At 40.1% G+C, this 12,061-nt stretch overlaps 1 protein-coding gene across 8 annotated transcripts in view; it reads left to right on the top strand.

Annotated features, from left to right (window-relative positions):
• Nucleotides 1-12,061, top strand: part of myof (myoferlin) — a 38,083-nt gene that overhangs the window by 19,407 nt on the left and 6,615 nt on the right. For 4 of the 8 annotated variants that reach the window (XM_061027478.1, XM_061027470.1, XM_061027472.1 and 1 more), the window contains 20 exons: nucleotides 46-159; nucleotides 557-734; nucleotides 814-938; nucleotides 1,759-1,868; nucleotides 2,071-2,263; nucleotides 2,352-2,507; nucleotides 3,232-3,363; nucleotides 4,265-4,428; nucleotides 5,095-5,209; nucleotides 5,988-6,090; nucleotides 6,265-6,407; nucleotides 6,494-6,664; nucleotides 7,785-7,881; nucleotides 7,988-8,065; nucleotides 8,152-8,333; nucleotides 9,111-9,269; nucleotides 9,614-9,715; nucleotides 9,793-9,954; nucleotides 10,401-10,566; nucleotides 10,666-10,742. In XM_061027478.1, coding sequence (XP_060883461.1) covers nucleotides 46-159; nucleotides 557-734; nucleotides 814-938; nucleotides 1,759-1,868; nucleotides 2,071-2,263; nucleotides 2,352-2,507; nucleotides 3,232-3,363; nucleotides 4,265-4,428; nucleotides 5,095-5,209; nucleotides 5,988-6,090; nucleotides 6,265-6,407; nucleotides 6,494-6,664; nucleotides 7,785-7,881; nucleotides 7,988-8,065; nucleotides 8,152-8,333; nucleotides 9,111-9,269; nucleotides 9,614-9,715; nucleotides 9,793-9,954; nucleotides 10,401-10,566; nucleotides 10,666-10,742 — 2,727 coding nt within the window. The remainder of the gene's footprint in view (nucleotides 1-45; nucleotides 160-556; nucleotides 735-813; nucleotides 939-1,758; nucleotides 1,869-2,070; nucleotides 2,264-2,351; nucleotides 2,508-3,231; nucleotides 3,364-4,264; nucleotides 4,429-5,094; nucleotides 5,210-5,987; nucleotides 6,091-6,264; nucleotides 6,408-6,493; nucleotides 6,665-7,784; nucleotides 7,882-7,987; nucleotides 8,066-8,151; nucleotides 8,334-9,110; nucleotides 9,270-9,613; nucleotides 9,716-9,792; nucleotides 9,955-10,400; nucleotides 10,567-10,665; nucleotides 10,743-12,061) is intronic. The other 4 variants (XM_061027471.1, XM_061027473.1, XM_061027476.1 and 1 more) reach the window with 1 other exon arrangement.

The following is a 12,061-nucleotide window of genomic DNA, read 5'->3' on the forward strand; positions in this document are numbered from 1 at the left end:
GGCCCCTTTACTTTTGATCTAACAGTTCATGTGTTGTCTTTTCAGGGGGAGGGAGTGGCGTACAGGGGCAGGATCCTGGTGGAGCTGTCCACTAAACTAGAGGGCAAAGAAGACAAATCAGTAGACAGTATCCACAGTGATGACATCCTGGTGGTGCAGGTAGTGTAACTACAAAATATATGTAATTTAAATCTGTTAAGAGAAGTACAGACCTGGTTACAATTTGAAACCCTGGTCCATGTTGTTATGTAATCCTTAAACATGTGTAATGAAGTAAAACTAAATGTTAGTTGTTTTTCTAGCTTCCGTTTCTGTCTGGATTTTAATTTGTCATTCTTCTTTAATGCATATCTTTGTTTTATGATTTGTATTGTACGTCAAGGGTGAAGGGGAGTTTGAAGTCATTTTAATAATGTGAATTATCTTCATTCGATACATGTTGTATGGAGGAGAAGGAAAGGGAATGTGAATGTGACTGTGTGACTGTATGTAAGTTGCTCAAACTGAATATAAATGTGTCAAAACGTCTCTACCTCTGTCTTCTTCTCTACATTAGAAGTACCAGAGGAGGAGGAAGTACTGCCTGTGTGCCGTCTTCCACAGCGCCTCCATGATCCAGGAACCCGGAGAGCCGATCCAGTTTGAGGTCAGCATCGGTAACTATGGCAACAAATTGGACACCACCTGCAAACCCCTGGCCTCAACCACTCAGTATAGCTGCGCTGTGTTTGATGGTGAGTAGAATGATTTATTTAAGACTTTAATTTAAGGCCTGCTTCCTGTTTTTTTTTTTTAATTTTGTAAATTTTTTAGGTAATCACTACTATTACCTGCCCTGGGCGGACACAAAGCCTGTGGTTGTGGTTACCTCATTCTGGGAGGATATCAGCCACCGCCTGGAGTCTGTCAACATCATCTTGTACATCTATCACCGCCTGGTAATCCTACATTATCCTTTTAAACCCTTTATTATTTAATGTATTATTGCCTTATTCATTATTGCCTGTTTGCACTGAACTTCTGTCTGCTACGTGTGTGTGACTGTGCCAGAGTCCGTGACAGTAGCGATGACTCGCTTAACCGGTTTTACAATCAATCGCAATTAAAAACTACACAGTTAATTGAAACTGAATGCTCCGCTACTTCGTGTGTGCATGTTCTCCTTCGCAAAAAAAGGGCAGAGTGACACCAGCTAAACGTGCCGTCCCCATCAAGCTACACTGCATTAACTTTCCTATGGCAGAGGGACCGAGCAGCGAAGCTCTGTATCCACCGAGTAAACGAGGGAAGTTGGCAATGTGGGAGCATTTGAGGTACACCAGACAGAGCCCCTGAGTACAAAACCTGCCAGAAAAAAAGTTGGGGATAAAGTGCCAAACACGTCAAACTTGATGCAGCAACTGTGAGATCATCACTCAGCACTGCACGCCTGAGTAATGATACTCCGATGTTTCTCCCTCCTATAGGTTAATATACAAGGAGGGGAAAAATCAGTATTTTTTCATTGATCTTTTTTTTCTGAATTATTTGATTACGTTATTTCAGTGTTTTTTTAAACAGCGTTAAATAACACGTTTTATTTTCTAAACACTGTTCATGTGATTTCATTCATTAGTAATGTTGTGAAATTAATGCAAACTAATTGAGATAATATCTCAGACTATAATCAGGATGTCAAAAAACCAAAACCCTTTTCATCCGAGGTTTTGATACTAAAGCTTAATCCTCACCTCTACTTTGTTGTTGTTGTTGTTGCAGAAATCTAACCTTAAGGCCTTTAAAACTGGAGTCCTGGCAAAAATGTCCGACAATGAGCTGGTGGAGATTTGGCTGAAGGTGCTCACTCAGCTGATTGAAGACTTGGAAAGGTAAAAAAGAGGAAATAGTGTTGAGAAAGCAAGATTAGGTTTTATGTAACATTATTTAATCCAATGAAAATCAGATGAAATCATAAACATTTTGTTCATTTTCACCCCCTAAAAATAAATCACAAGGCTGGTTTCACAGATACTGATTACCCAGGGTTTTAGGGTCAACTGATTATTTAATGTAATCTCCGCACTCCTTCAGTTTCCCCATGCCTGAGCTGGAGGGCCGCTCCAACCTCACATCCCTGGACGTCCAAATGAAGAAGCTGCGAGACAGCGGATTGACAAACATCATGGATGGAGCTCGACGCATGAGGGAGGAGGCCAGAGAGATCAGAGACACTCTGGCTGATCTGGAGTCCTGGACTGAAAAACTGAAAATGCTGGCTGAGGAGGTACGGACCATCAGTTCTGTCCATTCAAACGAGATTGAAACATTATAAACTGTCGACTCATCATTTGTTGGCCTGTTTTTGTTTCTAGCCCCAAAACAGCATGCCTGATGTGATCATCTGGATGTTACGGGGAGAGAAGAGGGTCGCCTACAGTCGTATCCCCGCTCACCAAGTCCTCTTCTCCACATACAGCGAGCAGGCCTGTGGTCAGCACTGTGGCCAGATGCAGACCGTCTTTTTACAGGTAAGTGTCTGAAGTATAAAGAATAATGTTAAAGACCAGGTGAAAAAAAACTTTATAGTGGTGATTATCTTCATCAGACTTTTTTCAGCTTGTAGTGTGTATGCTGAATACATTATTTAAAACTCAGGGGAATTGTCCAAAGATACGACTGTTTTGGGAAAATATCTGGACAATCATGGAACAGATTCTTGGAGAACTGTTACCATTAACTTTCATCTCACTTTATTTGGGTGACCTGCCCGACGAAATAAAAGGAAGCAGCAAAACTGGTAGTAGATAACTGGTTCGAAATGATGAAAGAGATTCACGAGATGGAAAGACTGACTTTCTTATTGAGAGTAAGAAAGGACTTGTACAATACAAAATGGTCAAAATGGAGACAATATTTGACAGATCAATAGATAAGGTGCTAGGTGGTTTGCCCCACTCATTCTGACAACTTTATGTCGTTTACCTCGCTTTCACTGTTTTATTTTTTATTTTATTTTATCATGTCAATTATGAAAAGCTATTTAAAGACCCCTTGTGAACTGCACTACTTAGGTTATGACATAAAATGTAACATGTCTTAATGTCTGGCAATTATTCTGATGTTATGTTGTTGATGTTTTTCTGTTGGAAAAATAATAAAACATTTTAGTGGCAAAAAACTCAGGGGAAGCAGTTTAGTACTGTTTCTCTGAAATCTGAAATCCTGATGCTAATGTGTTTATTTCCCTCGTAGTACCCCATGGACAAGTCAAAGGGCCTGAAGGTGCCGGTTCAGATCAGAGTCAACATGTGGCTCGGTCTGTCTGCTCATGAGAAGAAGTTCAACTCGTACTCTGAGGGAACCTTTAGTGTGTTCGCTGAAATGGTATACCACTCTCATATTTTACATATTTTAACTTTAAGTTCATGTTCATGTTTAAAACAACAGAACATAACGTTTTCCCTTAGGAAGTGTTCAGAAATCAATATTGAATGAAATGAGTCTGATTTTTTTAATGACAGCTGTCATGTTTCTTGGCGTGCTCTGCTCCAGTCTTTCACGTTGCTGTTGGGTGATGCCATGTCACTCTTGGCTCACAAAGTTACAGCAGCTTGGTTTTGTTTCGATAGCTTTCCAGTTGATCACTAAATAATTTCCTCTCAGGGACATTAAGGTGGCCCTGTGTTGAAATTCAATAGACACAGGAAGAGAATTATGGTTTCCAAGCACGTAGAGAAGCTGATCAACGAACAATGTAGAGAGAGGTCTGTTCATCTTTGAAGAGACCACTTAAAACAATATTTCAACAAATATCTGAACTAAACCTTAGTTTTCTGTTGTTTTGAAATGAATAAGAAGTTTGTTTTTGTTGTGTTATTCAAGTCTTGACGATTAATGTTATCTCAACCAGTTGTCATTTTCCAGGATATTTAGTTTGGAAGTTAAAACTGAATACTTATTTTTTTATTCAAAAATAAATCTATAACAGTAGAACCAGTGAAAGACATCTTTTTGTAGGGCTCTTTTATTCTGGATATGAATTGGGGGAAAAGAAGGGTAAAGAAACCTAAGAGGGGTGTGAAGACACCGGGGACAGGACAGGACAAGGCTTACTTTAGTTTCTCATTTTATTTGGATTATTTTGTCTTAACTTCCTCCATTTTCTCCTCCTGTTCCTGTTTCTGGACATTTTTATATTTACAAACTGTTGCTAGATGCTGAAAATATATTTTTGGAGATCTTTGGGAGCCTTGAACTAAACATGTCCTCCTCCTCGTCCTCACAGTATGAGAACCAGGCCCAGGTGTTTGGGAAGTGGGGCACCACAGGACTCGTGGGTCGCCACAAATTCTCCGACGTCACAGGGAAACTGAAGCTGAAGCAAGAGTACTTCATGCCCCCCAGAGGATGGGAGTGGGAAGAAGAGTGGTTCATTGACCCAGAGAAAGCGTGAGTCTAATTCAAAATGAACTCCTCTAAAATACTAAAACATCTCCTTAAGAGGAAGTCTTGGGATTTGTCCTTCTTGGTTAAGTTACCTCTCTGAGTGGGTGCTGAACTGCTGCTGATAACTTTGCTTGTTTTTTGTTTTTTTTACTGAAAGCCCACACTTTGAGGAGGAAGTGGGCTAAGTCTGCCATCCGCTGTTTACATTCCTCTCATACCGTAGACCATTATTAAATCACAGAGTACCAGAAGGTTCCCATGAGCTGACATTTTTCTGCTCTTAACTCTCTGAACAACTCTCTGCATCATTCTTTACTTCTAATGTACATGTATAAATATTGAGGTTTCTATGGCAACAACATTATTTTATATGTGGGAGGAAGTATATATGTTACCGTCGTTGTAATCAAATTGTCACTATGGGTGTATAGCCAACAGTTGGGTTCCTCCCGGCATGTAAACACAGTCTCTGTCAAAGCAAACCTTTTCTCTGTCACGCTGCACGATCTCTTGCGAGAGTTTTGGCATTCCTGTAACGCGGTGTGGTTTTTGATACCACCACTTGAGGGAGCCACATTTTACACACAGTGTCTTAACTTGACCTTTGTAAAGTGTGTGTTCATCTTCTGCACACTAATGATGGTTCATGTGTTTGACTTATTGTTTCAGGTTGTTAACAGAAGCTGATGCTGGACACACTGAGTTCATGGACGAGGCGTTCCAAAATGAGACTCGCTTCCCCGGCAGAGAGTGGAAGGCCGCTTCTGAGCCCTTCACTGATGTGGTGAGACTTCAAGCCAAATTTAATACTCTTTACTCTTTTATATAGTGCTTTATATAAATTCAAATCTTAACATTTTTTTATTCTTTTGTCTTTTTTATCCTACTACAATTTTAAATAATATTCTCCTATGTATTCATTTTAATATCTTATTGCTTTTATGTGTCATATTTTATTTTTTCATTTTTATATATTTTTTTAAATTCTTATTGGTGTGCATTGGTCTCTATCAATGATTTTATAAACTACTTTTTTGTCAATAACTTTTCTGCACTCTTGCAAAGCACTTTGGACTGCAATTTAATTTGTCTGAAATGTGCTATATAAATAAAGTTTGATTGATTGATTGATTGAAATAATGCAATTTAAATATTAAAAATAAAACTTCCCTCTGTCTTATGCAAGAAAAGAATTATCTCGGAAAATGTATTGAACCCCCTCTTTTTCATAGTAACACCAAGAGTGTGTTTCTATTTGCTCTAGTGTCCTGTTTAGGATCAGCTATTTAAAGATTTCTGTCCTTGTCGTTTTTTGTTTTGTTTTATTGTTTTATGTTTTTGTCAAAGCGTCTTTGAGTTTTCAGAAAAGCGCTATATAAAACCATTGTATTATTATTATTATTAATCATATATGTAGATATTAACACTGTCAGACAGGAACGTGAACAACCAGATTCTGCAGTTCTCTTCAGATGCTCTAGAATTTATTTAAATAAACATAATGGCTGAAACATACAAAAAAAAAAACATGAGCAGCTAACTTGAAGTTTTGTGCTGCACAGAATGGAGAGAAGAGCCGTAACCCCGGAGAGTTTGACTGTCCTCCGGGTTGGGTCTGGGAGGACGAGTGGACTGTGGATGACAACAGAGCTGTGGATGATCAAGGTGCTCACACTAATCCCTTAAATCTAGACCTAACTAACTATTTGAGAAGCGTTCATGTCCTTGGGCTCACTCTTGCTTTATTACTAAATCATAAAGAAACTAACTAACTTTTATTTTCAATGATAATGAAACTAATATTTTTTTATATGCCTTTTCTGTGTGTGCACTCCACAGGCTGGGAGTATGGAGTCACCATACCTCCAGATGACAAGCCTCGTTCCTGGGTCTCGGCTGAGAAGGTGTACCACGTCCACCGCAGGAGACGGCTGGTTCGACCTCGCAGGAGAGTCGCCGTGCCTGCAGGAGGACCTCAGGCGGTCAGCATCAGTCGATCTTCTAAAGCAAATATGTTTTCATAAATGTTTGAAAGTGATTGAGACACTTGTCTCTTTTTTGTTCACAGAGGCAGATCCTAGGTGACCCTGACGGCTGGGAGTTCTCTTCTCTGATTGGCTGGAAGTTCCACAGGAAGGAGCGAACATCCGATACGTTTCGTCGTAGGCGCTGGAGGAGAAAGATGGCACCAGAGGACAGGCTTGGAGCATCAGCCATCTTCCAACTGGAGGGGGCGTTGGTGAGTAAAAAAAGAAAAATAGATGTTTATTTAACCCTCAGGCATCAGTTTAATTTACTTCCCTCTTAAGTCACTAAGGACAAAAATGTCCACTTCCAAAAAACTGAAAAAAAAAATTCTACTTTTTTCTGCATAAATCTCTTAAACAACTTCAGCCCTGCTCAAAACTACCAAACATTCAATCATTTTTACGAATTTAACCCTTTAAATGCCAGTTTGATTACTTGATGTCACTGTTGTTATTTAAGAAAAAAAACAAAACACAAAAATGAGTTATTTTCCATATAACAAATATTTGGTGGCTGGGGGATTTTTTAAATCAGTCTTGGATATGTCAAAGATTATCCAAAATATTGACTTTTAGTTTTTGTGTAGCGTCAGATTTAAAATGTAGTTCCCTGTTTGGACATTAGAGGGCGAAAATGTCCAATTTACAAAAACTGATATAAAAATAGAACAGATTAATATTTCTTTCGACTTTTTTTGCATAAATCTCTTAAACAACTCCAGCCCTGCTCAAAAATATCAAATATTGAATAATTATCAGGAATTTAACCCTTTAAATGCCAGTTTGATTACATGATTCTGGCATTTAAAGGGTTAAATTCCTGATACTTATTCAATATTTTATAGTTTTGAGCAGGGCTGGAGTTGTTTTAGAGATGTATGCAGAAAAAAAGTTGAAAAAAATATCAATCTGTCATATTTTTATGTCAGTTTTTTGGAAGTGGACCTTTTTGTCCTTAGTGACTTAAGAGGGAAGTAAACATGTTTCACAGTGTTCTATTGATCCATTAAAAAAAAAAAAATTGTCATTCCAAAATGTGTCAAGAGAGACTTTATTACAAAAATGTGTAGCATATGCACTAACACAGACAAAATAATGGCCTGATAAAGAGGAAACATTTGACCAAATGGACAAAAATGTCCATAGTGATACATGAGGGTTAAGGAAGGGCCCACATTAAAGCCTGAACCGGATCTGAGCTCACTGAGTCATGTAATATTTTCAAATATTTACTTGTGCAGTAAACACATCTACAGTGACACAGAGTGTGTTTTTATTTGACTGCTTGCATGAAGAAGTAGATCTCTGAGGTGTCCGCTTTGGTATACTCAGCAGGGTGTTGATACTGAAGACAAAGAGAAAGGCTCCAAAGCAGACGCCACCAAGCTGTTCGGTGCAAACACGCCCACTGTGTCCTGCTCCTTTGAAAGTGAGAGCTACTGAATCAAAAACTTCCAATTCTTTCAACACCACATATACCAACAATCAAACATAAATATATGCCGTGTCAAATCCTTTTTCTTCTTTTTGTGCAGAGTCCCATGTCTACCATCTCCGTGTCTATGTCTATCAGGCAAGAAACCTGTCATCTATGGACAAAGATAGCTTTTCAGGTGAGGTTGCACAAAATGAAATAATTGAACATGATGATCGATGCTTCCAGGAGACCCTCTAATCATCACTTTTCTTCCCTTCACAGATCCGTATGCTCACGTCTCCTTCCTCCATGTCAGTAAGACGACGGAGAAGCTCCAGTCCACGCTGAATCCAACCTGGGACCAGACTCTGATCTTCAGTGATGTGGAGATCTATGGAGACCCCCAGAATGTTGCTCTCCGCCCTCCTGATGTCGTACTCGAGTTCTACGACCACGACCAAGTGGTAGGTTGTGGTCTTTAAAGCCTGGCTCACACTGTGCGATTTATCCTCCGATTGTATAAAAGTCGGGGTGGCATGTCAGCTCACACTGTACGACTGACTCGTTTACGACGCCCGACCAGACCTTGAGATTGACGTGCTCACACTGTACGACCTGATTGTCGGGCACGGCCGGAGAGCTCACACTGTATGAGTGAAATCTGGACGGAGCGTTGACAATCGTTAATAAAGTTTGATTTGTAAAAAACAAAGGACGACGGTTGGTGAAAGAGAAGGAAGTGGAAGTTGTTGTAGGAAATAGAAAAGTTGATACAATTGTAGATATATGGATACAAGTTTCAGAAAAGTGCTGCACTGATTTGCATCCTGCCGCTGGTCGCCATGACTACAATTCTCACTTGTCTCTCCTGATTATATTGTAGTCACACACAACTTCTGCCGGACCCTTTCATGACATAAACGTCAAGATTTTAAATTCTAAATATCAAACATGTTTGAAATAAATCGGGGTGTCCCCGACGATCGCCGGTCAGATCGGGGACGTTAAGATTGGATCTTTGTACCGCTCACACTACAAGATAATCTGAACAGAGAATCAGGTCCGAGCAGCCTGGAGTCGGGAGAGACCCTGAGATTGTCGGGAAGGAAGAATCGGAGCTGAAATCGGCCGGATTATCCTGCAGTGTGAGCCAGGCTTTAGGGGTTGGATTCTTAGGAAGCATAATCTAGAAATGTGAACTTTATGTTTTTTTTTTACAATGACTCGTAATGTGTGCCCAGGGGAAGGACGAGTTGCTGGGCCGCAGTGTTTGTGCACCAATGGTGAAGCTGAATCCAGGCAGTGACCAGACACCCAAACTGCTGTGGCACCCGATCATCCAGAAAGGTGTACAAGCGGGAGAGGCTTTAGTGGCTGCTGAACTCATCCTCAAAGACAAGGTTTGCTTCACGGTCCAGAAGTTGGAGGGCGTTTTTTTCTTCTTCCGTTTAAGCAGCTTGAATTGACAGGCTTATAGAGACATGGTGACTAGAACATAAATGTTGTGGATTCACTCCTAATACTGCAGCAAGCACAGAAGGTTTGTGTGTGTCAGAAACATCTGACAAGGTTTAAAAAGTGAAGCCAGAAACTTTTTTAAACATTTGTTCTTTTCTTTTTTTTGTCATGTAACTTCTGATCCCCTCACATTTAATGGCATCCTGAAAAAAAACCAGTGACTGTGATCATATATATACAAAGTTACTGGTATTAGTTACTGTATACTCTTTCTCTGTCTTTATAGACCAACGAGTCAGATCTTCCCCTGGTTCCCTCAAAGAGAGCCGAGAACCTCTACATGGTTCCTCAGGGCATCCGGCCTGTTGTGCAGCTCACTGGTGTGGAGGTAACACACCATCTCTAAACTGATTACACACAAAGTCTAAATCCACACCCCTCTTAAATGTTTGTTCCTTTACCCAGATCCTAGTATGGGGCCTGAGGAACATGAAGCCGTACCAGCTAGCCACAGTGTCGTCACCCAGCCTGGTGGTGGAGTGCGGGGGCCAGAGGGTGGAGTCAGCCGTCATCAAGAACATGAAGAAGAGCCCCAACTTCCCCAACTCTGTACTCTTCATCAAAGTGGTAATGAGACAGTTTTTAAAACAACAAGGTTCTGGGATGGAGGGAAAAGAAGTTCAAAGATGCTGAACAGGGAATTAAATGTGTAACAAAACAAAAAGACACTAATGTAAAACGTAATTCAAACAAAGCTTTTAAAGAACACTGTGACTTACATTTATTTTCTCTTTTTTTTTCTTTTTTTTTTCTCAGCATCAGTATTATTTTTTTTGTTGTTATTTTCTCCAACCCGTGAAGCTTGTTCTGTTCATATTTCTAACAATAATACAGCAAAAGGAAGGAAGGATATAAGAGGTGGGTTGTAATAGTGTGTTTAAGGTGGACTTTCATGTAAATCAACAGGGTGTTGGGCTGAGCCACAATGCACACTGTGGGGGAGGGGAGGGGGGTGGAATACAGAGACATTTCTTAAACTGTAAATATTTTGTTATTTATGCATGTCTGTCCAGCTCCTTCCAAAAGATGAGATGTACACACCTCCCATCGTGCTGAAGGTGATCGACCACCGTCCGTTTGGCAGGAAACCTGTGGTGGGTCAGTGCACGATCACCACTCTGGAGGACTTCAGGTGTGACCCGTATGTCATCACTGCAGAGGGAGCCATGTCATCTAAAAGTGAGCACGCATTCAAAAAAAGGCTAAAAAATCTATGAATATTTTGATCCGTTGAACAAAGAAAGTAGTCTTGCTGTAATGTTATCTAACTGTTTTCAGTGGCTCTGATGATGGCGTCGCCTTCAAAACATCTCTCCATTAACATGGAAGAATCAAGACCACTGCTAGATGCTCAGGTAATCTACACCACTGAACCACACACCTGCTTCTCATCATGTCATGATGTCACTCACTGATGATGTCACTCACTGATGATGTCACTCACTGATGCATAATTTGACTATTTGAGTCAAATTTGACAGACTTCTGACAAATGACTCTGGCTTGCAGTTCATGTACAGCATGTCAGCTGCTGTCAACAAACTGGCTTCCCCTACCTCCCTCTTTGTATGTATGATTATGTATTATAGCTTTCTAATTGAAAACACTGGGCAGCAACGCCACTGGACGGCTGAGAGCACGTAATCCTTCACGCCGCAGCAAGCTTGCCTAAGGCCTCACAATGTTTCATAATGGCATTAATCTACAGGGAAATGTCACAACGACTGTGATTGTTCTTAATTTAGCTGGCACTGAATCAATGAGCACATTTAATAATTTCTTTCACAACAGGGGTGTAACATGAAATGGGCTCTTTAATGAAGTAAGCAGTTCACTTTTTCTTGATGTTTGGGAACAAAAGAAAAGGATTTCACTCGGGGGCGTGGCATTGAGGTCTTACACATTTTTGATTAGTTTAAATTGTGACTTGTGAGGACATACAGTATGTTGCCACTCTTGGGTTACATAAAAGTAAATTCGATTAGTGGTGTTAGAAAGGGTAAAAAAAAAAAGAAAAGGAGATTCTTGTGCGTGGACATCACACTCAAGGCCAACTTTGCATAAGTAAGGGGGCCCCCCACCCCCGTCAAAAAGCCTGGACACGCCCCTGAGTGGACTCATAGCAAAATGTTACATTTTGTGAAATTGGGTTTATAATGAACTCACAAAAAGATTGATGCTATGTTAAAAAAGGAGCTACTGCCAACAGAGGGTTAGCTTAGCTTAAAGGTTTGTTTAGCATCTGTGAAAAAGATATCAAGTGTGTCTCCTTCACCTGCAGAGCTCGCTAGTTTTAAGTTAAGCTGGAAAGTTTAGATGTAATATGGGTATATTTTTTATTAGTTAGTCTGTTTGTTCCTTTAATGAGATTGAATCTTCACACATAAATTGCCTTGAAGTTAACGACATGTGACTTGTTATTTTAACACCTTGTCTTTTTTTGAGGGGGGGGGGGTAGATTTCTATATGTTATGCTAAGCTAACCCAATTCTGGAAGTACATCTGTTTTTAGCATACATGAGGGGTATCAGTCCCCACATCTAAAGTCAAGATTGAAAAACTTTAATTGTTTTTTGTACAGAGACATTTTGACTCATGACAGCAATGAACGCCTTGTAAAAAAAATAAAACACTAGTGCCAGGTTGCAAATGAAGGGACAGGCGTGTTATTGGG

This window comes from Labrus mixtus, chromosome 21, assembly GCF_963584025.1.
Source record: "Labrus mixtus chromosome 21, fLabMix1.1, whole genome shotgun sequence".
Taxonomy (NCBI): domain Eukaryota; kingdom Metazoa; phylum Chordata; class Actinopteri; order Labriformes; family Labridae; genus Labrus; species Labrus mixtus.